The 24,477-nt window shown below is 41.7% G+C and overlaps 4 protein-coding genes, 1 long non-coding RNA gene and 1 other non-coding gene across 8 annotated transcripts in view; 3 read left to right on the top strand and 3 right to left on the bottom strand.

Annotated features, from left to right (window-relative positions):
- LOC118403223 (nascent polypeptide-associated complex subunit alpha-like) overlaps positions 1-3,253 on the top strand; it is a 4,759-nt gene extending 1,506 nt beyond the window's left edge. For all 3 annotated transcript variants that reach the window (XM_035801824.1, XM_035801825.1, XM_035801826.1), the window contains exons 3-7: positions 70-161; positions 774-998; positions 1,503-1,634; positions 2,294-2,416; positions 2,970-3,253. In XM_035801824.1, coding sequence (XP_035657717.1) covers positions 70-161; positions 774-998; positions 1,503-1,634; positions 2,294-2,416; positions 2,970-2,984 — 587 coding nt within the window. In that variant the 3' untranslated portion in view covers positions 2,985-3,253. The remainder of the gene's footprint in view (positions 1-69; positions 162-773; positions 999-1,502; positions 1,635-2,293; positions 2,417-2,969) is intronic.
- Positions 3,254-7,712: 4,459 nt separating this feature from the next.
- LOC118403538 lies at positions 7,713-13,655 on the top strand. The gene is made up of 7 exons (XM_035802272.1): positions 7,713-8,796; positions 9,286-9,526; positions 10,101-10,258; positions 10,876-11,023; positions 11,734-11,894; positions 12,533-12,654; positions 13,506-13,655. Exons 1-7 carry the CDS (start codon positions 7,713-7,715, stop codon positions 13,653-13,655), a joined length of 2,064 nt encoding a protein of 687 aa, XP_035658165.1.
- Positions 13,656-14,561: 906 nt separating this feature from the next.
- On the bottom strand, positions 14,562-16,869 carry LOC118403225. The gene is made up of 3 exons (XM_035801828.1): positions 16,798-16,869; positions 15,673-15,834; positions 14,562-15,182 (listed from the first exon to the last, which is right to left on the bottom strand). The coding sequence occupies exons 2-3, from the start codon at positions 15,830-15,832 to the stop codon at positions 14,866-14,868; spliced, it is 477 nt and encodes a 158-aa protein (XP_035657721.1). The 5' UTR covers positions 15,833-15,834; positions 16,798-16,869; the 3' UTR covers positions 14,562-14,865.
- Positions 16,870-17,829: 960 nt separating this feature from the next.
- On the bottom strand, positions 17,830-18,730 carry LOC118403229. Its single transcript, XR_004829625.1, has 3 exons — positions 18,644-18,730; positions 18,074-18,190; positions 17,830-17,869 (listed from the first exon to the last, which is right to left on the bottom strand). It is a non-coding gene; the product is annotated as an uncharacterized LOC118403229 (long non-coding RNA).
- A 904-nt stretch (positions 18,731-19,634) lies between these two features.
- LOC118403222 (uncharacterized protein C1orf146 homolog) lies at positions 19,635-24,423 on the bottom strand. The gene is made up of 7 exons (XM_035801823.1): positions 24,230-24,423; positions 23,897-24,016; positions 23,129-23,264; positions 22,789-22,890; positions 22,571-22,649; positions 20,856-20,973; positions 19,635-19,864 (listed from the first exon to the last, which is right to left on the bottom strand). Exons 2-7 carry the CDS (start codon positions 24,009-24,011, stop codon positions 19,722-19,724), a joined length of 693 nt encoding a protein of 230 aa, XP_035657716.1. The 5' UTR covers positions 24,012-24,016; positions 24,230-24,423; the 3' UTR covers positions 19,635-19,721.
- Positions 21,601-21,719, top strand: LOC118403974. The gene has a single exon (XR_004829725.1). It is a non-coding gene; the product is annotated as a 5S ribosomal RNA (ribosomal RNA).
- Positions 24,424-24,477: the final 54 nt, after the last annotated feature.

A 24,477-nucleotide genomic window follows, 5' to 3' on the forward strand; every position in this document is an offset into this window, starting at 1 on the left:
AGATATCTGGATTTGTGCAATAATGAATATTTGTATATATAAAGTACCATGTTGTGTTGTACCTGACAGTGAGTAGTGAAGACACAGAGTCAGACAGTGATGACTCCTTACCTGAACTGGAGGATGCAGGAGATGGACTGCCTACGTCACAACAGGAGCAGGTCAGGGCTTTTCTTTTACATGAGAATTACAAATTGATTCATCTAGTGGTAATCCATACAGGGTTCTTATAAGTTATAGCAGAGTATAGCAGTGCTGTAGAGGAGTGGGTAGCTCATCTTATGTTAATTTCATGAACTTAATCAAATGATCCAGATATTAGACAAGAAACTCCTAGAATTTGAAAAGTAGTATAACAGTCGTAGGGGTTTTTCTACGAAAGGGAGCATTGCAAAGGAGTACAGTGTTCGACAAGTCCACTAGCGCCATATTTTTTCGGGCAAGTGAAAGTGCCCATTGGACCAGCTCATGACCTATCACACTTGCCCATTGGGCAAGTAACATTTTTCAAAGAGTGAGATTTTCATATACTTATTACTTTTCACATTCATGGCATCAAGCATTAGTCAACACAGAAAAATAGAGCCAATGATAAAATAATTCTATTGCTGGAAGTAAAATGCATAGAAAAAGTCAATTTAATTTGTTTTGCAAGTGAAAATTTGTTTCAGGGAAGTAAATTTATGTACTTACATGTTTGTAAGTGAATTTTTGTCCAACACTGGGAGTGACCGAGTATAAAATAATTGATCTTGGCTTTTCTACTTCCACAGATGGCTCAGATGGCCGGAATCCAGGAGGAACCGGTCAGCAAGGCCAAGCAGAGTCGTCAGGAGAAGAAGGCCCGCAAGGCCATGTCCAAGCTGGGCCTGAAGCAGTTCACCGGGGTCAGCAGAGTCACCATTAGAAAATCCAAAAATATCCTCTTTGTCATTACAAAACCCGACGTGTACAAAAGCCCTGCGTCAGACACATACATCGTCTTTGGGGAGGCAAAGGTGAGAGGTCATGTTCATTTTTTTATCGTCCTGCAATGTTTGTCATTCTACACAGAAACACATAGATTTGTAGGACTAGGGTTTGGTTAGACTCAAAGGAAAACTGTTTTTTCTTGTCGGAACGGAACTGAAAAAAATCAGTGGACTGGATTCTGGACGAATGAGATAATGAACAGATTATACTGGTAGACGTTCATGTGTTTTGGGGCTTATAACTCTGCAGTCAAACTTGGTCTAAAACAGGCATTAAGTGATGTTTACATGACTTGGATAGGATTTTGAAATGCCACAAAACAGAATCCTTTGTATTGAAATGGACCATTGTTTTGAGTCTCAATACAAGTTTTCACAGATACATATGTCCAGGTTCAGGTCCAGACCTGAACCTGATCCTCTGTACCTGGAACGTACCTGTACCTGTATTTTCTGTACCAGTACCCACTCCTAGTATGCACCACTAGTCCCAATCTTTCATAATAAGTAAATGTGTTGTGTCCATTACAGATTGAAGACTTGAGCCAGCAGGCCCAGATGGCAGCTGCAGAAAAGTTCAAGGCCCCGGAGATGTCCCAGGTCCCCGAACCAGGCAAGATCACCACCGCAGTCCCGGAGGAGGAGAGCGAAGAGGAAGAGGAGGTAAGCTGGCTGATCCCAGCTGTCTATCATTCTTAGGTCAACCAATAGGAAAAGTGCACCATTCTGACTCACAAAAGGGCTGGGACCAAGGGTGATGAGGAATACATCCTGCTGTATTTTTTTTATGTCATACCTGCCCAAGAAAATTAAAATTCAATGCGAAATGTGCCAGAAGTTGAAAAATGTCATATCCTCAATGATTTGTAAGAACCAATTACAATATCTGAACCTGGATAATGTTCAAAACCGATGATCCGGACCATATGATAACTTGCGGTATCATGTGGGCTTCCACTGTTATTGCACGAGGATTAGTAGAATATTTGAATGCACTTTACAACATTTGGACATTGGAATTGCTGATAAAATTCTTCATTCAAGGACACCAAATTTTTTTCAACTTCTGGTGCATTAATCATTGACTTGTGTGTTTTCTCGGGTGGGTACAACATAGATAATATACAATGAGTTTTATTTTACCTCACCCTCTATTTCAGCCCTCCCGTTTGTCAGATCACCCTTTGGTCATCAGTACCTATGGCCAGTCTGGTACTTTGGGTTTTATTCTATATCACCTGGTCCAGAACACCCATATCCATTGTTATAACAGCCCAGGTATGACATAAATGTCTTGACACATCTCATCATTTTTCCCTCAGGTTGACGACTCTGGAGTGGAGCCTAAGGACATTGAACTCGTGATGTCCCAGGCCAACATCTCTCGTGCAAAGGCAGTCAAGGCCCTGAAAAACAATAACAACGACATTGTCAATGCTATTATGGTAAGTCTAATTCATCACTATTAAGGCCTTCGAAAAAAATAGTTGTTTGCTGTTTCAGTCCTGAAGAAAAATTAGAGTAAGTAGGTAGGGATTATCTTTTTGTTAAATTTTTCTTGACTTAAGCCAAAATTACTAGTGATACCATACAGTTAGATAAAGTAAAACGGAAATGCATGAGGACGCTTGTCTTTTCAGTGTCAATATTGTGCATAATGGTTACAAATCTGTGTAGTATACTATACATTTGTCCTTCATAAGATAGGGCCATCTTTTTTTTACTTGAATAGTAAGCAGACGGGAAAAGAATTCTAACTGGAATCTAGTATGTTTATGTGACTCTACTACCCACCCAAGAAGAAGGCTAGGGTAGCAGTTTTTTTAGGGCAGGGTACATGTAGGCTAGGAAACAGGAAATGCAATTATTTTTTCATAGGCCTCTCAGTTAGGGAATTTTTTCTTCAATATCAAGCAAAAATTTATTGAAGGCATTCATGAAGTTTACTTGTTGTGGCCTTATTTGTGTTTGACTGTTGTTTTTCTCTTTTACCCACAGGAGTTGACGATGTAACCGCACCACGTGTCAGTCTGCCCTGCCTGCTTGTCCATACTAAAACACAGTCTGTACAGCTACAATAATCAACACCAACAAGAAGGAAGAGATTTTAAATGTTGAAATCATCTAAATTGAAAATTGAAGCCTTCCTATGTACACTATTCTATATTTTTCTTTTCGCATTTGCATCCAAAAGACTTGAATCGTTTTGATATAGTATAATCTTGATCCTGTAATGTTCCGTCAATTCTGTTGTTCTCAAATAAAGTAAATAGTACCCTGGACTTTGTTGGCCTCTGTAGTGCTTGTGTTCATACGTTTAAGAGTGTATGTACAACATTTTCTGATTGTGTTAAGCAACAATCAAGGTATTATTCAGGTAGCAAACATGTATGCATTAGTGATAAATGTATACCTTTGTCAAAGAATTATTTTTCAAACTCTATTTTTGTCACAACTTAATCCAACACTGCGGTATCTGGCATTTATTTAAAAGCCACAATGATCAAGCCCTGTTTGCTTCTGAAAATACTTTTCTGCAAAATGTGGTGCTCGTTTCTGAATTGGTAATTTTGATGACATTACAGTCGTTATATTTTTTTTCGACAAAACCCAAGAGATTCCAAATAATCTTTTTATTGTACAATGCGAGTGACACTAAATACACATTCTTCCACTGTCATGTGAGTGTATTTAATAATAGTATGGTTGAAAGAAAATGTAAATTGGTTTCATACCTACTTAAGATGTTTCTAATGCAAGAAATACTAAGGGTATGGGAGGGGGTAGCAGTTTGAATGAGCATATGGTTGAAAGTGAGGTAAGGTGAGGATTTGGGGAGTATTAAAACCTTTAATATGTTTGGGGGCTAGTTCAAGATGATATTGATCAATTTACCCAGGTATAACTGAATTTGACTGCAGGAGAGAAGCCATGTATTTGTCGACGACAAATTGAAAAGTGATAGAGTTTTCTAAGAAATCATCCTGGACTCAAGGCGGTTGGACAGATTTCAGTATGTCAAGTACTTGCTTCTGACCATTGAACTAGAAAGAAAGCATACCTTTGTGCAGAAGAACACAATTCATTGGACCGATCTTGACTCAATTAGCTGTCCAGCCAATTAGAGAGTAGCAATTAGTGGTTCAACCAATGAAAAGGCGGTTGCATGTCCATATGCATCAAATATATTGTGTTTTTATCTCCCATCTCTACGTTTGGACAGTGATGAGCGGGGCTATGCATTACCAGCCTTTTCTGCTAGAGGACGCTTCCAATACGTGCACATCAACCTGTCGCAAATGGCCACACAGGAAGTAAAAGATACACGATGCTCATTACGATAAATCAAACGCGTCACTGTCCCAACCAATCCGATCTTACGCAGCTGCTTTGGGTTCCTAAAATCATTACACTCCCGTTGCGACATACAAAGCTTATTTCAAGCGTTGAAAGGGGTGCAATACGTCACCAAGTGTTGGTCCCATGCGGTCCCTTAGGTTTTGTTTCCCCTCGGTTCACCCGGTAACCGACAAGTGGCAACAAAAGCGCTCGCTATCGGGTGTAGGGACATCTTTTCACGCCGCACGATCGGGTAGCGCCCTCCCTCCTACTACTGGTGTTTAGACCGCAAACAAACCGCCTTGTTTTGTGGTGTGTTTTTGACTATAAATATCCCACATTTTGTAACTCTTTACCGTTTGGCAAGATCAACAGCGTCACCTATTCCTAGGACAACGCCAAGGTGGTGCAAGTCCTCAAAACCTCCTACTGTCATTCTAACACGGGGGCAACAATTCTACTGTAATATTACAAGGTAGGTGTGTCAACCGTTTTATAACTTCGTTCACTAACTTGAGTGAACCGTTTATATTTTCTAGGCTACTTTTGTTAGAAGCATGAGATATTCTTCTATCGCCTGAGGGCCTATGAAATACTTTGCTTGTAATCAATATCCTTTCTGGCATGTTATATGACGTGACGGCAAATAAATGCTTGACAACTATGGTCAGGTTTTGGGTAGAATATGCTTTTAAGGTTTTGTTGTGTAGGAGGGAGGGGGGCATACATGTTGTTAACATGGTAACCCTTGTTGTTAACGCGAGTCACAACATTGTATAATGTGAACGACTTTCTAGCTAAACCTCACAATGCGTTAAGAGCCATTCAGAACCACTCGAAAAATGCATTACGGAGGAAGGGTCGCCTGTATGTGTTGGGTTAGTGTCAAACGTCAGCGGGCTACAGTATTGGGTGTTAAACTAGAGTGCAGCTGTTGGAAATGTTCAATGCCATTTGCTGTACAACCTATTTATAGATGCTACAAAACGTCAATTGTTAAAATGCATGGCTTTTATAAAGGATTATATGTAACGTTACAGGGTATATGTCAAATATTGCCAACAAAGAGTACAACACACAGTGTGACTTTTTTTTTAAATTCAAAGAGTATGTTATTTCAATGAACCTGGACCAAGCCTAATTGAACATTTATGCTAATGTTACTACTACTACAAGTACTGCCAGTCAGTCTAGTGCACCGCGCACATAGATACGGTTTTAGGTGAGTGAAAATAGTTCGAAATGTTTAGAAAAAGTTTGAAAGTTCAGTAGTCAGTTCATCGTTCAATAACAGTTTGCGGGGGATATTTGTATCGACAACATGTTGTTTATATAACATGTCAATATTAAATTCTTATCAGAAAATTCTTATTCAAACCAACAGTTAATTGCTACAACAATGGCGAATCTCTATTCTTTGATGGTAATACCAAGTTCATTTTTACTAAATCTTCACATATTCACAAATGTGATGACAACTACATATTACTCATTGAAGCCATACGGAAAAACGCAATGAATTGAAGCCATAACATATCGTAGCTACAAGAAAAACAAGCCACTTGAAAAATGTGTCGTTAACTACTTAAAGCCATGGGCACAGCCAAGTAGGTGCAACCAAGCTTCTTATCAACAAGAGTTTCGACAAACTGAGAAATGAAAAATTCTCCAAACTCCTAGCTGTAATGTTTACGAAGCTTTGTTCTGACAAGTATATATAATACACAGCTCAAAGTCATGGGCATAACCAACTAGGTACAACCAAGCTTCTTAATTATCAAGATTTTGAACAAACTGAGCAATGAAAAATTCTCCAAACTCCTAGCTGAAATGTTTACGAAGCTTTGTTCTGACAAGTATATATAATACACAGCTCAAAGTCATGGGCATAACCGACTAGGTACAACCAAGCTTCTTAATTATCAAGATTTTGAACAAACTGAGCAATGAAAAATTCTCCAAACTCCTAGCTGTAATGTTTACAATACTGGCTTAACATGGCAGTACGAACCTTTGTTCGGACGGGTATATGTAATACACAGCTTAACAATAGAGGCTAGCTGACCCGTGCGAGACATGTACATAGTAACCGTGTGGAGATGTTTACCTACAGCACGTATAGCCATTCCTGATTTTCTTACGGGTGCAACAACGTGTAACGTACGTTGACCTAGCTATAGGCACCTCATAGGGTTAAGCATTGGACAGAAGTAGTTATAACCTCCTTGTTGTTTCCAACGGAGGTTCTGTTTTTGGGTCGCTTGTATGTTTGCACCAATAAGGAATAATTTCTATAATCTACAAGCAGATGCTACGATAGCATAAGATAGTATTAAAAGCTGGCAGATGAGTGAAGCCGGCCTAGGAGTGGGTATGCTCCGGTGCCCGTCTGACTCCCTTTGGCCGGCTATACTCCTTGGCCAGCTTTGATACTATCTTATGGCGCCGTAGGATCTGCTTGGAGATTATAATTTCCAAACCGGGGCCCGGCCGGGTAGCTTTCGGGAGCAAAATGTATGATATATATAACACACCGAACTACAAATTTCACATTGCAAATTCACAGTGTCAAATGTGTTCTCAATATAAGGGTACGCTTTGAATCATTTTGCGCTGTATTCAAATGCTCAAACACACTCTGAACGCAAATTTCTTAGAAGGGTTGAAATAGTATACATAATATACTTGCAACGTTCTTTCAAGTTAATGTGTAAAATACTTGGCTCCCACAAGGCTCAATGTAACACAATTACATTTTTACCTCCCGTGTTAGTAGTTAAGTGCATAATCCACCACATAATAGAGACGTATGCGACTTACCTGACTCCGTTTTGCAAGGCTTAGTATGAACGAGGCCTATGTAAACATGCGAGTAATAAGCTTTACACTTCAGACAAAAGTAGTATGTAAACCGTGCACGTTCAAGGTGTTATGTTTCTTACTTCTGTAGCTAGCTGCCAAAACTGCGTAACAGTTACGTACGTCTGCTATTAGATATTATATTATGTGTAGAAAATTATGTCTCAGACATTCGATCGCGGAAAGAAGTTTTGGCTACGTTCCTTTCTCTTCTTCTTCCGCTTTTCTACCGTTCCAAACAAAATAAGGTCAATGACCTGGACCAGTCGACTCAGTCACCATGGTTACTAACAAAGAACACCGTAGTGTCAAACTTCATGATGTAGCAAGTGGTAGGACAGAGATGGAGGGGCTGGTCGCCACATTATAGGAATTTGAGCAATAATAAACAGAGCAGTAGTTTGTTAGGCTAGACCATGTAAAGGTAAACACTATGTATTTGGTTGCAAAAATATGATTTAGATATTAATTCTGTTGTACTTGTCACGGGCTCTTTGTAATGTTTTAATATCATTTCACCCGACAGTCACGGAGTAAGAAATGATGCTTGCAGAGGCGACACCTGGCGGTTCGCATCTGAACCTCCAGAAGAGACGCGAAGTGCTTCAGGAGAACCAACGCTTCGCCCAGCAGATCCGCGGGTTAGAACTAACTTACGGCAAGATCGCAGCACAGCAGAAAAGCCTCATCAGCGCCTTAGAAAACGGCATGAGCAGCCATAAGACGACTCCGATAAACACGCAGAAAGTCGAGAACCTTCAAGATGTCAGGAAATCTTATGACGTCTTACTGACTAGAGACATAGGCGCCGTCCAGCAAAGAAAGTCGCACCATACAGAAGTCTTGGAGACGCTCTTAAACGCGGTGGAAGATCTCAAGATCTTGAGAGATTCGACAAAGGCGGACTTGGTTGAACCCATCTTCTATACAGAAATGAGCAACGCTGAGAGAGAACGCACAGCAGATCTCTTGGCAAGATGGAAGACTCTCTTAAAGGACGAGAATGACTTGACTGTCTTGCACCACGAATATCCTAAGACTCCGTTCAAAGGAATAACGAGCGATAGACCTTGGTACAGTCTGGATCCGAGAGACGCTGCGAGATTTGGCGGGATTTTGTCCCTCATACCTGTCACTTTGGACATCGCAAAAAAGACACACAGAGTGGTACAAACTGTGGCGTCGGGAGAAAACTCTATGCTACAAAAAGATAGCCTCAAACTTCCAAGCGTTTTGTCGGACTTGGTTAAGTTTCATCCTAACTCGTCCGATGCCGAGCCTACTCGAGTTCACACGCAGCAACGCCGGAAGTGGGAGAAACCAAACGTCTTTGGAGAGGAGCGGCCGGAAGTGACGTACAGAAGAGCGGCCTCCGCTGTTTCGGATGTGCAGGACAACGAAGTTGCTGCGCCCAAGAGAAAACAGTGGTCAAAAGATCCTCTTTCTATGTCTACTCCAGGATATCTATCGAAGAATCCTCACAATCCGGGACATGTGGGCCAAAAATCAAACCCTGGAGTACACAATGGCAAAGGGAACCCAGGGACCCCAATTTCAAATATGACAAGAGGCCAGAGACAAGGCATGCAGGGAGCATCGGGGGAATATATTCGCGTTATCGTTAAAGGTATGTAACGACCACAATATGTAATGATATTATGTAGATGTACTATATGTATTTGTATATGAAACTACAGTAATGTTTGGACATTTATTTCAGCCAAATAGATGATCGTCAAAGGATTGCAATATCACGTTGAAATGTTATAACATGGGACGGGATAAAAGTGTAACTTGTTCTGATGTTATGGAAGAAGCTCAAGACCAACAGTCAGAAAATAATGGGACTTGCCCTATTTCTACTGCTTCTTCTGGGACGTGACAAACCGAGACGGGGGACGACATAGGTTATCCGACAGGATCCGTTGCTGCAGACACGTCACGCGTCTCTCCCGGAAGTAGAAATATACATGTCCATTCCGTGAACAAAGCTGAGGAAATAAGTCTAAAATTTTGGCAAGTCCCAATTCTTCTGAGGGTTGGTCACGTTAAGATCAGTCTTAATTCATAACGTGTTTTACAAGCACAGATGAACTTTCATGACGATCCCTTTCAGACATGATTGCTCCGCTCAGTGTCCAAGTTAAGGCCAACTCGGACAAACTCCAGGACGTGGAGGGACAAGTTCGGCAATGTTCGGCCCGACTGACGACTCTGTCCGAACACCAGGCGGGCCTCGCTCTGAAAGTGTTCGAGGCGATTCGGAAGGACCTGGAGGAACATCTCAACACCAACATCCGGGACATCATCAAGACGGAAATGGAGACCTTAACACCGAGGAGTACTGAAGAGATTAGGTAATCATAAAGAGAGATTCTGTACACGGCAATGAAGCATTTCAGAAAGAGTATTTCGAAATTTAGAAAAGGAAGGTAAGAAGGGAGGAGGGAAGGAAGAAAGGAGGGAAGGAAAGAATGGAGGAGGAATGGAAGCAAGGAAAGAAGAAATTAAGTATGTAAAAAGAAGGGAGGAGGGATGGAAAGGAAAAGGAGCGAAGGAAAAAGGGAAGAGGGATGGAAGGAAGGATGGAAAGAAAAAGGAAGGGAAAACGAAGGAAGGAAAAACGAAGGAATGAAAGATTGGAGGAAAAGAGGGAGATGGAGGGAAGGTAGGTACCAGGTAGAGGCGGAATGATGGATAGGTTGATGAAGGAAAGGAGGGATAAAAGAAGGGAAGGTTGTGAAAAAGAATGGGAGAAAGTTAATTTCTATTTATGTATTAGAAGTGGTGGTTTAAAGAAGGAAGAAAAGTGGGAGGGAATGAAACTAATGGATTCAGAGAAGGAGTGATTAGAAGGAACGGATTATATTAAGGAGAAGTTGAGACCAGGACATTTCCGACCTATGGAACTGTTTTTCTTGTATGTCCCAGGAAACAGATGGAAGAGTCGATGAAACAGAAGCTGGACAGTTTCTACCGTGTGGAGGTCCAGCGACTGGCCAGTCAGCTGCACCAGGACACGCTCCGGACACAGAAGGAGGTGGAGGGGCTCAAACAGTCACAGAGGGACACGGACCTCAGAGTAACAGGTAAGTAAGGCTTTCCTACCTCAACTTACGACATCAAAATCATTCTCATCCCCGCATTCCATTTAAGGCTTAGGTCCTACTTGTACCGGTGCCCGGCCGGGCTCCGAAGTTACAAATTTGTCCCGGCAGACTGCCGGATATCGGGAGGTACCCCTCGGTGCCCCCCTCTAGGTCACGGCGTCCCTTTGCTATCAGGTCCCGGGTTTATTTTAAATTCTACTTAAATTCAACATGGTGCCCAGCTGGGTCCAAAAATAGCCCGTTAGCCACAAGGTGTACAAGTCCCATAGGGTCACGTAAGGGTCGCGCCAGAAAGTGACTAAAAACGTTAACAGCCTATGAATTGCTCAGCAGGGCCCCTTATTCTAACTGAAACCTAAGCCTTACGCAGCCTCCTAAGTTGCTTTTTTGGCTACACCTTAGTGACGAAATCTTTCAATGTAGTTTCAATATCATTGCAAGTATTTGCAAATTTAGTAATGAATCTCCCACTTTTGTAGTCCGTGAAAAATGGCATCATTTAAGTTTAGTTTAGGATACATTTAGACAATTTGAACGTCTGGCTAAGGGGGTGAAGTCTGCTATCTCCGATGACCTTGCTGTTTTGTGTCCTACAGAAGAGAAGTACGGTCCGTTACAGCGTCAACTGGACCAGCTCCGGGAGCAGAACACTGCGGAGCTGCGCCGCCTGGAGGCGCTCGTGGTGGAGGAGAGGAACCGGCTGGAGCAGAGACTCAAGAGGGAGGAGGAGAAAATAGAACACAGGTAAGATCTTAAAGATGCAGGACCTTAAGGTGAAGTGGGGCTCTTTGCTCCAATAGAATGGCTGTTGTTTTGTTGTCTAATAGAAAATACAACACAAGTAAGATCTTAAAAATGAAGGACCTTAAGGTGAAGTGGGTCTCTTTCTGCTCCAATACAATGACTGTTAATGTTATTTCGTTGTCTCGGGTAGTATAATAGAATACAACACAGATAAGATTTGCAAGATGAAGAACTAGGGGTGGGTACCTGTACGGTGTACCGGTACAAACCCGTTTTTCTTGTTGGACCTGTGCAGAAAAACCGGACCTGAAGAAAATCAGTAGACCGGCATGCATTTACGTGATTTGAAGAAGATAGTTGACAGTCATTTTACTAAGTTTCTACAGTCAAACTTGGTATGAGTTAACAGAGGCATTAATGTTGCTTACATGAAGGCAGAATTTTAAAACGCCAGTAGAATTTGGATACTTCATTAAATAGATTCCTTTGTAGCGAAGTGGACCATTGTTTTGAGTATCGTCCATTCGCAAGTTTTCACACATAACTAATTCCAGGTTCAGGTCTGGACCTGTAGTGGCTTTTGAACTTTCTTTCTAAGTCTTATCGTTCTGGTGACGAAAAAAGGCACACAGACACCCTATATTTGCGAGCCAAAGCAATGATCATATAATTTATACTCACCATCATCATATCCACGTTCAATCTTCCAGGTTTGCAACTGGGGCTGGAATTCACGAAGAGAGTCATCAAGACCGGACCGCCCAGTCCGAGCTGTTCAAGTACGTGCAACAAGAACTTGGTCGTCTGCAGTTGAAGGTGCGCCACCTAGAGGACGCCGTGGTACAGCAGCGGGCGGACACAGGTCCTAAGGGTAAGAACATATTCGCTTTTGCATAAATATTGATGCTTTTGCAAGTAGCTAGTGGTAATGCGATGCAAATATGCGTCTTCGCTTGTGAAGCTCCTTCATACACGGAACCACGTGCACTGGGTTTACGTTACCATCCGAAATTACGAATGCAATTCCTTACCACATGTGTGAGCTAAGAATGACCCTAGGATCGAACCTCTTATCCACATAATTTGGGGAAGCATTTGTTTCTATTTTGCTTTTGGACAGACGAGGACAATGTGGCACTGCACTCAAATTAGTAACTTATACCAACAGGGCCACATACATAGTAAAGACAGAAGCTTAAAGGTAAAGATATTCCTTTCTTTTACCTCCCCGACTCGACTGAAGTCAGCTAGGTACCCATTTTTACACCTGTGAAGTGAAGAAGGTCGTGTAAGATAGCTTTCCCAAGGACACAACGTCGGGGGCACGGCGGGTATCGAACTCGGGACCTCTAGGTTCCGAGCCGAACGCTCTACCAGTTACACTACCTAAACACGACGCATTGGGGAAGCATTGTGGTCGCTTACCACTTCCGGATCCGCTATTCAGTCATAAAATTCTAAACAATGTTTACCCTCTGTCTAACAGAGTTCATGATGCTTATTTTGAAGGCACCCTCCGTGGAGACCAGTTACTGTGGATCGCCCGTCAGGTGGGAAACAAGTACTGGAACCTCGGCATCAAACTGGGCCTGAGTCTGGGGGCACTGGGCGAGATCAAGCACGCCAACCCGGTAAGGACGGACCCACGGTCCACATCTGTCGTCTTTGTAAGAAATAAAAGATGATGTCAAGGCATAGATGGTCATATGATTGAATTGGCTTAGCCTTTTTTTGGTCCGTCACAGCTTTCGCAATAGTAGATGTAGGTGGCGCTTTGTGGCGAGAACACAATCCCACACGTGACTAAATTTGTATCCCCACTTGTCCCGGATTAGAACTGGGGTCGACTTTCTTATCCAGACCGCCTCCTTGGGCCATCGGATCCACCTGTTGTCTTTCCTGTCTACGATATCGTACGAGCGATGAGACCGGGCACGAAAGTGTGAAATGTCCATACGGCGTTCTTCATGGCGGATGACCCATTAGTTCTATCACGTGCAGGGTTGTAGCCAACTGCAGCCTGAAATCATTTTCAGTCCCCTTGATTTTGAATGGGAATCCTATCAGGCACCGAAGGCATGGCGTGACGTTGCGCGCCGTTTCTAAGGGGTCTGGGTCCCAGAAAATTTTTAAATCAAGACCCTCTGAAACACTATTTCCTGCATTTTGATGTGCAAATTTTGCTTGTAGACTAAGCTGTTCAATGGCGTCTGTTTTGGTGAAGAAGAACACATGGGTTTCATTTTTTTATATCTTTATATATCAATTTTTGTCTGTCCCAGGGGACGGAATGGGGAAAACCTTTTAATTTCAGTCCCCAGCTGCAAAATTCCTTCAAAGGACTGAAGGACAGGTGCTGGCTACAACCCTGTTCAAGTGACTCGTATAATTGAACGAACGTGACGGAAAGTCACACAAGTATAACGACGATTATCTGTGTATGCTACATTTCACAGTGTGTGTGTTTTTCTTCCACACACAGGGTGACGTGGATCAGATGGCCTTCGCGATGTTGTTAGACTGGCAGCGGCAGTACGGGGATGGCGCTACCGTGGACAGGATCGTGGACTCGCTACACCAGCTGCACCTTACTAAACTGGCGGACAGCGTCAGGGATAGTCTACCACCATGATGGTATTAGTAGTCTCGCTCTCAGACTCAGCACGGCTACACCAGCACTACATCAGCTTCATCTAACAAAACTGGCGGACACCGTCAGGGATAGTCTACCGCCGTGATGATAGTCTCGCTCTCAGACTCAGCACCGGTCATACCGTTGAAGCAAACATTGAATGGCATCTGTTTTGTACCGATATTCCTCTATGGCAATTTGAAAAGACGTAGGTTTTGTTACGGACATACATAATCTGTTTGATGACACTTTAACACATTGACTTTTTGAAAGGACTTCTTTAATCTGTCTACGGCCAAAGTGTCTCGAATAATACTGTGTCCAATCTTTTTGACAGATTCCAAAGGCTTTAATAATGGTTTATCTATCACCATCAACCTATCAGTCTTGAGGGACTTAAACATTATTTGATATCCTTTGATTTATGTTTGTAAATTTGCTTTGCTTGTTTATGTATTGCCTTTGTGTTTGCTGCTGCATTGAAATAAGTTCACAACTTCAGTGTGCTGTCTTCATGTCAAATAATGTTGCAATAGAAAAAAAATAACTTGAAAGGCATCATTTTCGCGAAAATGCTGAATGTTTTTGTGACTTTCTGTCAAGTTGGAACTGAATAAAGCCTAATATAGTAACGTTATACATTTATATCTGCAAGATATTAAGAAATATTGTTGCGAAGTAACCTATATCCGTTTTTTGAACGGTGTATTTAGGGACTTCCTGTAACTTCAAAATGTAAAACATGTATGTTGAAAACTCCATCCCTAGTCCTCGGCTTCAAATTCCTGAAAAGATCCTGGTTTTAAAAACAATGGATATAGATAACCATCGCGGATAAAGGTGAACTAGCGTCACATTTCAAAGTTATCATCAAGTTATCATTAAATGAAGGAAGATGGACGGAGCTGCATTTATTTAATTTGCAAGACTTTTATTCAGATTTTTCTAGAATACACAAGCTCTAGTCAGTGAGAACAAGGCGTGGCAAGAAGAGAAAAGGGAAGAAAACTACGTCATAATCCAACATGATGAGCCAGCGGTGCCCGTTTAGGCCTACGTCACATTCCGAAAACCGGGGCCCAGCTGGGTAGCTTTAGGGAACGAAAAGTACGATACAAAAGAAAAAAAAGTTTTTGTTGTCTTTTATATCGTACTTCCGTTCCCCAAAACTGCCCGGCCGGGGTCCCCTTGTGCAAATGTGACGTTAGCACTACTTAGTGCAGACGACACAGGTGATCTCTCGTCCATCCACGTACGGAGGACACTCCAGGACACCGCACCTCCCTTCCACTGTATAGAACAGCGCGCCGTTCTGGTTGACGGGTGTACCCCCCTTCTCCGGCTCGCTGTCCATGCAGACCCACTCCGTGCGGGGGTGACCGTGGTACTCTGCCATGAGGTAGCCGCTGTACTCGGCTACCCAGCCGTCGCCCTTGCAGGTCTTGCGGCCCGGGATCATGAGGTGGGCGCTGCGGCCGGACACGTGGCACACCGCACAGGGCACATCGTGGTCGTGAAGGCCGCTACCTGTATGTATGATGTACAAGATGGATAATTAGCCGGGGGACGGTGCCAACTTAAAGTGTGGCACACCGCACAGGGCAAATCGTGGTCGTGAAGGCCGCTACCTGTATGACATACAAAATGGCTAATTAGGGCTTAGGTCCGACGTCCCAATTCCTTACCCGGGGCCCGGCCGTGTAGCTTTCGGAAACGAAAAACATGGCATAAAAGGCATAAAAGACACAGAACGTGAAGAAAATAGCCATGAGGATAGTTTGTGTATATTCCTTGATGTACACTTTTATTTTTCGTTTCCGCAAACATCCCACCCGGTTTTAAAATGGGACATAGACCTAGCCGGAGGACGTTATATCAATTGGATTACGCTATCTCATACAAAAAGAATAGTCACGCTTACAATTCGCTTAAGATAGATACCTAGAATTATTGTAGAGTGGATATGCTAAATATTGTTTATACCGGCCATACTTAGACACAGATACATTACACGTACCGACGAAGGGTGGCTGGTTGTGAGTCTCATACTCTGCGCCGTACAGATACGAGTTGGTCCCGCTGAATCCGTCCTGGTGGTTCCCCCACTCCGGGTCTTTAGGAAGACACAGGTAGTTCGCCCCGCCGCCCGCATGGGTGTAGTGCGCGCCTGCTGCCATCCCTGCATCGAACAAACAAGCATTTTAGGGCGCGGTCACATAGGTCGTTAGCCTAAGTACCTTCCGGAAAGTAGTTCGCTCAGCCATTAATCATACACTGTATACAGTCACTTCTCACTCATCCTCCTATGAGGGGCCATCCAACAGCCAAACTGCCTGTCTGGATGTGCCCTGCTCTTTCTACCGTCACCCTTAGCTCCTGACCGCCCTGCTTATGAGGTTTTAATGAGGTTGCCCTTATACATGCGAGAGAGCTTTGAAAACGGTAAACCTATTATCTGATTGGCTGACAGCTGGTTTTTGGGGGGGACGACCACAGGAACTAAGAGTGACGGTTGAAAGAGCAGGGCACATCCAGACAGGCAGTTTGGCTGTTGGATGTGCCCTGCGTAGGAGGATGCTTCTCACCCTGACATTTATCATACACTATATATACAGTCGCCTCTCTGTTGTTCCAGAGCAGAAGCGACTATAGGAGCAAACTACTACCCGGAAAGTACCCAGGCTTATAGGTCGTACGCTCGTCGTGCGATTTTGATGCCGTGTTTTTTTCAGGCCGTGACAGACCCAACCATCGACATGTATCTAAACAGCATTTTGTGTACCAAGACATTTGAACTTTGCAGGAGACGTACATTTTTGTCCTCCAATTGCCTAAACTAGCCCCGGTGCTTAACTTATAGATATGGCATTACGATCATAATAATAACAATACAATTGATAATCTATCCAATGATACACAATGTAATACAGAAATAAGAGACATATGATTGATTTCAAGTTTTTGAACAACTTGTGTTGAGTACGAGTGTATTATGGCGAAAAATCTACCTAAAGTGACTTTTAATCATTCATAGCACTAAATGGTAACAAAAGTCATGAAATCCATATGATTTGCGGTATGAATAATATAATAATAATAGTATAATAATTAATGTGGCGACAATAGTATATCCTCCTCTTACCATCGTAGACCAAGGTGGCACTCGTCGGGCATGTTGTTTTACCCCAGCGAATATAGGTTGTCCCACCGTCGACTGCATTATAACGAACAAAAAAAGAATAGTAACTCATACGGGTATTTTACGAACATTGTTGATCCGGTGAGCATGTATTTATATAGTGACACCAAAAAAATGCTAGAAACTGTGGAAGCAATTCTGTCTAAACAGGCTTGGTAAATTCGTTAAGTCACAAGTAAAGAATATGTGAATGTTTCCTGCTGCAGCACCACGCACCTGTGTTTTATATATGGATCAAAATCGTCGCCTGGCAGTCTTTACGAGAACTGTAAGATATCGTGAAATCTAGGGAAGTTCTAGTAAACCTCGCCAGGAGGCGCTTTTGATCCATGAACATGGTGATAATGGCATAATGCAGTCATTGGAGTAAAGCTATGATAGTCGTTTGGCACCGACTTTGTATCAGTTATGGGGTTATGAGCAGTTTGAAGGTTAAACAGATGATTTCTCTTGTATCATTGAATCTCTTGGATGTCAAGCAACACTTTGTGTCGAAGTTACCCGGCAAAATACGAGGTCTAGAAACTTTTAAAACTTTAGTCAATAAAATGTAGGGCAGAAATCACAAACAGACGAGTTAGCACCAATTAGGACACCAGAGGTGTGTGTATAGCATGTACCAAATATTGGTACTGGGTACCATGTTGTAGAATATGCCACAAGGATCCGTTTGAAATACAATAACTCTTACACCATTGTGCCATATACATTTCTGTAATAAAAATCAAATCAATTTTCGCGGTGACGTTATTTATTTTCGCGGCTTGACACCGCGAATATGTGTTTATTTTCTTCGACAGTGTAGTGTTAAACCGAACACAGCGAAAACATTATTTTCGCTCGGTCATACCGTAAGATTAAATCCCCGCGAAAAATAAATGAATTAACTGTAATGTGGACGTCGTATGACAACAGAAAAAGACTTTTGACAAATTGTAGTCATATATCCCTTACCGGCTGCCGTCGGTGCTACTGCTGGCTCCTCAACTATAATATCCGGGAGTTGAGTCGTGGTCTGAAAATAACATTTCTACTTTTAGTACACGGTAATGATAGGTGGTCTTTTATCCTTATGATTTTCTAAGGCTACAGCAAGTTATGGCGAGCTCATTTATTTTCACCTGATTATTTTTTTCGCACTCCCGAACCATCCCTGAGGATGTCATCCATGTAATCTAATCAACATGACCTATTTCTGGAGTAGGGAAGTCTGTCTTACCTCATGTTGATGATGATGTACATCTTCAGTTGTACCAACCATGTTCAGGTTTTGTCCGGCTGTCGCAGTCAGCATTACGCTGAGCATGAACACACTCACTAGGGCCATGTTGGGGAGCTGAAAGTATCACAGGTAAATGGGGGGCGAGCCCGGGGATCAGAATTTTATTTCCCTGAAAGAAACTAAACCAATTATGACATCACTTAAGAATTAAAGAGAGGCTTATATATCGATCAAAGATCACAAAATTTCCAGAAAGCGTGATATTAAGACCTTATACTTAAGTTCCGATGCTGTACCTTAGAAAGGCGCTAGGAGGCCCATTATGCATAGTACATGACCTTCATTTTCCCGACCTCCAACCCACTCATCATGATCAAATATCACATAAGGTCTACCACAGTCTCTCGAGTTATGCTGCCCACAACCAGGCATCTAAAACATAACTTTGTTATTTATTTCGATAATCATGCATAATTGACACAAATCGATGACAAAGACACTCATACATGTGCGTACAAAGAATGAATAGTAACGTTACGTATACTGCATAGAAAAGGGTTTTCTTACTTGTCCCATCCACGCAAATTCCAAAAGAGTAAAGGCTGTTTCTGCTAAGCGCTAAGCAGAATTGTCGTTTCAATTAAGGGCTTGCCTATCATAAGCGACCACGTGATGTCTTATCGTGTTATCATTGGTCATCGCAATATCGTCCCATCTCGGCATGTTTAAAATCTTCCTTAGCTTTGGACGCGATGGTGGAATGTAGATGGGTGGTTTACGCCTGTTTAACTCTTGACCCACTTGGTCAGTATGTAGTCACCTAGCAGCTAAAAAAATGTCCGGTTCCTTCGACCTTATTTGAGGGACAGATAATGTGTTTTCAGCTCAAGGGACGTTATGAATATGATACGTATTTCTAACTTGTAGTGAACAACAGCCAAGAACTATGAAATGATGTTTACTTATATGCTACCATCAAATGTTCCAAACCTTTGCCCGACATGGATGTTTGTCACAAAAATATCAAGGTACGCCCCATATCTTACATGTAAGCTTTACAAAGATGAACCATAATACATCAAAGATGCGAGATATAATATATATATATACACAACAGCATGAGTTGATACTGAAATTAGTTAGAAAAAACGACAGCTTAGCAGCGATATATTGAACATATAGCATTGAGGGCTTTCTGGAGCAAGATGCCCTTTTCTGTTGCACATTAATTATTTTTCCTTAGTGCTAAAGATTTATCTCAAAATAACAACCTGAACTTGAAGAATGATTGGCTACATATGTATGCATGCTCGATCAAAAATTTTATAAATACGCAAATATAACGACTTGTTGCGCTGGGTCTTCATATATGACAAAATGCCGATATGGTGACAACATGCGTGTTTCTTCTATGTAACAAAGCAATCCGTACTACCGCGTAGGCTAACTTCACATTTCCAAACCGGGGCCAGACCGGGCTGTTTGTGGAAGCGAAAAATAGGAATGTATACGTAAAAATATACACAAATAATTCCCACGACTATATTGTCTTTACGTCTTGTGTAGTTTTTTATATCATACTTTTCGTTCCTGAAAACTGCCCGACCGGGCCCTGGTTTGGAATTGTGACGTAGGTCTTAAGAACTTAAACTAGGACGCAGTTCTTCTCGAAGAACGTGATGACCCTGTCGACAGTGTCCGAGTCAAGACTACAGTCTAACAGTTCCTCCCGGCTGGCCAAGGCGATCCTTCCCAGGGTTCCTCGGCCCTGTTGCAGCACAAGGCACTCTGGGAACGTGAAGAAAAACGTTATTTTCAAATCTTTGTGACTGACTCTGAGAGAGCAACTCAACTACGATTAATCATCTTGTCGATGTATAATTAAGGGTTAATGACCCGCCCCGAGGTGTATATGGTGTCATAACGCTTGGTCCTTTGCTATAACCACCGAATAAAACCACCGATGTGAGCGAAGCGAACGAGGTGGTTTTATGAGGTGGTTATAGCAAAGGACCAGGCGTTATGACACCATGTACACCGAGGAACAGGCGGGTCATTAACGTTATTATCATATAGCCAACCAAAACTTGCAAATTCCTGTATGACGCATAGATCTCTTGGTACTATACGTGTGAATTCCTTTGTCAAATTTCTGAAAATTCACATTTGTTCTTTGGTACATGCATATGTAAGGAGATTATACATTGCATTTTGAAACCAAAAATTTCCACAGAAAATATTCGAAACATTGCAGGATTTTTAGAACAACAAAACTCATTATCAATATTAGAAGGAGCCTTTCCCCCTTGCAGTCTGTACTTATTCCCTCTGCCCTGGCATACGTTTTGCTCCTTTTTATTGGTCAGTACCTGCATAAACCTTACTTTCTTGTGTGTAAGGCTACTTTTGATTGGTAAAAATGGATCGTGCATCGACACTGGTGCCGGTGTCGATGCAAATCGACACCGGTGCCGGTGTCGATTCATTCTCACCAATCAGAGGAGTGATACACATCTGCCTGGCCTGAATCTTTGTGTTAAGGCGTCATAACCAACGTAGAACGGGGACTTCTGATTGGTCCGCGGGGCCTGGCTATATGATAATATAGAAATATCGGCCTATCTCATTGGTTATATCACTAATTGCTGTTATCTCATTGGTTGACCTGCTTCATGTAATGGACAGTCAGGTTTTTCTCATTGACCATTTTCTTATTGGTTTAACTGATGATTGTAATGGCCAGCAAGGACCTATTTATCTGGTTTCTATTGGTTGTTACCATGTTGACTGAGTCCGAGCCTGGAAATAATCCGCAGCACGATGTCTTCCGAGACCTGATTGGCCAACAGTTTGCAGAGCCGCTGACGTATCATCTCGCACGAAGGCTTGTAGGTTGCCTAAAAATAAAACATAAGTACATAATTAGCACAATTAACATAAATATATTCCTTTATAATATATATATATATATATATATATATATATATATATATATATATATATATATATATATATATATAATTATTCTTAAAATTCGCAACGATCTAAATCTGCCGAGTTAGTATCATATAGACATAAACGCATACAAACAAGTAACTATAGTCTCTCTCAAATAAAGCGTGAAGTTATGGTGTTTTTTTTTTTCTAAATTCTAGATAAAATCTGAAAAATGCTTGTAATATTTCAAGCAAACTGTGCAGCATGTGTTTGCTATTGTCTGTGATAATATGCCACTCCTGTCATACATATTATACGGTTCCATACATATTATCGCTGCATGTCGTGACAATATATCGATTCAAAATTCCCGCCACCGCAAAGCCTTGTGGGATGACGTCACCTCAGGTGTGCATAGCGGCGCATACCGGAAGTTAAAGCGTAATAGCGACGTTGTCACCATCGAAAACGGTTTGAAAGGATATTCGGTGAGAATAACATAAAATTTGACCACCGCTATGTCATTCAAAAGGCAATTTTGAACAAACAGCGGTGACTATATAGGCTGCATACACCTTGTCACACCTGCCTACGGCCATATCACGTTGAATACACCCGATCTCGTTCGATCTCGGAAGTTAAGCAACGTCGAGTCCGGTCAGTACTTGGATGGGAGACCGCCTGGGAACACCGGATGCTGTAGGCTTCATCTTTTTTTCTCTTTTATCATTTTTTTATTTTAAAAATCATCATAAATCCAGTGCTTTTTTAAAAATGAAAATGACGTTTGAACAAGAACAGTAGCAAATGTACCCCCCTGTAATGTTACAGATGAGTGTGTATATGGCTTGACATATGGCTCAACACCCTTGACATGCACGTGCTAGATATTAATGTATTCATCGTATATTTCATACGTGAATATGCACCAGTACCGTTAAACCTGGCCGGCCAATAACCTGGCGCAGCCAACCCTGTCCAGGGACAACTTGGGCAGTCCCGGTCCGTCCAATTTCACACCCTCTACTTAGGAACCTATTCTTAACCAATCAGGAAAACTATTTTCCCAGTCGTCATGAAACATAAATATCAGCAATATAAATTGATTACATTTGCTCTATATTTTTGCAAGATCAGTGAAGCACGTTTAGGTTGCACCAAGTATAAATTGAACCAAGGAGCTTTGATGAAAGCTTCTTGATCGAACAGGTGAGAATTTCGGCATAGAAAAACTAAAAGCACTTTTTTTGGCTGTTTAAGTAACATACAACCTACCCCCAAACCATTTTGATTATTAATCAAACGTAGCTTGGTATTGAAATTTGTTCACAACACAATGTAGAACTTATATACTGATTGTATACTTGAGCGTCTCTTTAAGATATTTTTTCATGAGAAATAAATTCTTTACTGTGGAAATGTGATAATTTTTTTCTGGCCGACCAGTGCATATTTCTAGAGCAACGTCACTATTTCTTTCATTCCCTTGAGTGGTTTTTGAAGCCAAGTTTGACTTGATGGAAAAGACAGAAATTTGACTGTTTGTCGTCATTGTACCTTTGCAATTGTTGCCATTGACTGCACACATTCACTAGCGTTGTGGGCTGGAAGAAGGTACAACTTCCTATCCATAAACCTGTGCAAAGACAAGTAGATGAAGATTTAACAGGTATGTACTCATGGCTTGGTATCAATGGCACAAGAGCGCCGACTAGCTAAACATGTGAAAAGTGCACGATATTTGATTGTAAAAAAACGAAGTCAGGTTGACTCACTTGTTCTGTAGGGCGGAAAGTGCAGCCATTTCGTGGTGGCCGTGCAGCGCTGCTGTCGCCAGTAGGTAACAGTTACGGTGGACTGACAGAAACTTGTCGATTCTGAACAACATAAGGTCAAAGAAGAAGATGTGAAAGGAAAAAGAATCAAGAATCTAATATTGTTCAGTATACACTAGTATACCATACTCTGTGTGGTTTGATAGTCATTTGTTCAGTCACTTCGATTTCACAATGAATGATTTTTGAGACCTTTTCTCATTCGTATCAGTTATCCCATCAAATCAAAATAGCCTGGGTGTAAAAAATAGGAAAACAATAAAAGGTGTTCTTTTCTTACCTGTCCACCAAACTACTGTCCAAGACTGATTCGCCCTGAGGAGGCCAGTCAGTTAGAGACTCGTTGAGGGGGACGATCATGAACGCTACCCCGGACAGGGGGAAGATACACGTGTGGCGAAGGGTGGTGTCAGAAACTGGAAAAATTTAAGCACAGTTTCTCACCTTTGTGAAAGAGTTTCATCCCCGACGAGGGTACTGTTTTTGGTTGCATTTGTTTGCTCGTACCTTTATATACATAACACAAGACCCTTTTGATTAATTTGTATGAATTTTGGTATGTGGGCAGTCGTTGAGGTCAGGAATGAACATGATTTGGACCCCCCCTAGCAGTATTTTCAGGTACTACAGGGCATTTATAGCCCGACTCCCCGAAAGTAGTGTGGACTAATCGACTTCGTACTACTATCTAATATAGAAATGATTTCATAAGAATACAGGGTGCTGCAAACTGAACTAATTCTAAATCATTATATTTTATATTTCTTAAAACCCATAGCATCAAACTGATTTGTCCATGGACGTTTGCTTTATGCAATAAGTCGTAAGTGTATGGATTGTTCAAAGGCTATAAGTTACTGATTGTAACTAATTTTTTCTAGAAATGCCACGATCGATGCAATTGACTTTTAGCTACAGTGAATATACGCCGTAGGTTGTATCACGTAACGTTATACAATAATCATAGATGCTATAGTCGATTGTTATAGCCTTGCCAATAAAGTTAGGATCGGTGTTGACAATAAACGTTCATTGAACAATATCATACCCCTAGTCTTGTGCTGTTGCTGCAACAATCTAGTGACGTCACTGTTTTCCAAAGATGCGTTGACTATGACCGGCCACTGCTGGTTTGAGTTCGTATCACCTGTCGGCTCATCCATGCCCCCTGGCGATTTGTAAACGTACTGATCGTTTCGGGCAGAACAAAAATGACCTACGAGAAAGGACGACTAAAACAACTGTAAAAGCCCAACAACATTACATGAATTACTGATAACGTGAACGAAACAGAATTTCAAGCGTGATTTCTAAATAAATAGCTTTCTTTTTATAAGAACTTTCACTTGACCAGAATTCACAGAAAATTCATATTCCTTACCTGAAAGCTTCAAATCTTGACAGTCTTCTTGAAGATATCTTTATCCAACGTTACCATGAAAGCAACTGTGACTCGTCTGAGGCATCGACTTTAAATTTTCCCGCCGTTTTCAGCTCCGAGACAGATGCGATTCACCGGAAATGGAAGATACCGTATCACTTTTGCTTAGGGGTGCTAACTTACTGATTTACAAAAACCATGATCTTTAAAGCCAAAAATGTCCTAATCAAACCAACTTGTATAACGAT

The sequence above is a fragment of the Branchiostoma floridae genome, chromosome 16, assembly GCF_000003815.2.
Source record: "Branchiostoma floridae strain S238N-H82 chromosome 16, Bfl_VNyyK, whole genome shotgun sequence".
Classification (NCBI taxonomy): domain Eukaryota; kingdom Metazoa; phylum Chordata; class Leptocardii; order Amphioxiformes; family Branchiostomatidae; genus Branchiostoma; species Branchiostoma floridae.

What these genes read in the sequence shown, in the direction of transcription:
- LOC118403538 (XM_035802272.1), top strand. Translation starts at nt 7,713, where the DNA reads ATGCTTGCAGAGGCGACACCTGGCGGTTCGCATCTGAACCTCCAGAAG. An exon ending in GAGGAGAAAATAGAACACAG is followed by an intron (nt 11,024 to 11,733) that starts GTAAGATCTTAA and finishes TCAATCTTCCAG; the next exon opens with GTTTGCAACTGGGGCTGGAA. An exon ending in AGATCAAGCACGCCAACCCG is followed by an intron (nt 12,655 to 13,505) that starts GTAAGGACGGAC and finishes TTCCACACACAG; the next exon opens with GGTGACGTGGATCAGATGGC.
- LOC118403225 (XM_035801828.1), bottom strand. Translation starts at nt 15,832, where the DNA reads ATGGCAGCAGGCGCGCACTACACCCATGCGGGCGGCGGGGCGAACTAC. An exon ending in CAACCAGCCACCCTTCGTCG is followed by an intron (nt 15,183 to 15,672) that starts GTACGTGTAATG and finishes TCATACATACAG; the next exon opens with GTAGCGGCCTTCACGACCAC.
- LOC118403222 (XM_035801823.1), bottom strand. Translation starts at nt 24,011, where the DNA reads ATGGATGAGCCGACAGGTGATACGAACTCAAACCAGCAGTGGCCGGTC. An exon ending in GCAACAGCACAAGACTAGGG is followed by an intron (nt 23,265 to 23,896) that starts GTATGATATTGT and finishes AAATTTTTCCAG; the next exon opens with TTTCTGACACCACCCTTCGC. An exon ending in GACAGTAGTTTGGTGGACAG is followed by an intron (nt 22,891 to 23,128) that starts GTAAGAAAAGAA and finishes TATGTTGTTCAG; the next exon opens with AATCGACAAGTTTCTGTCAG.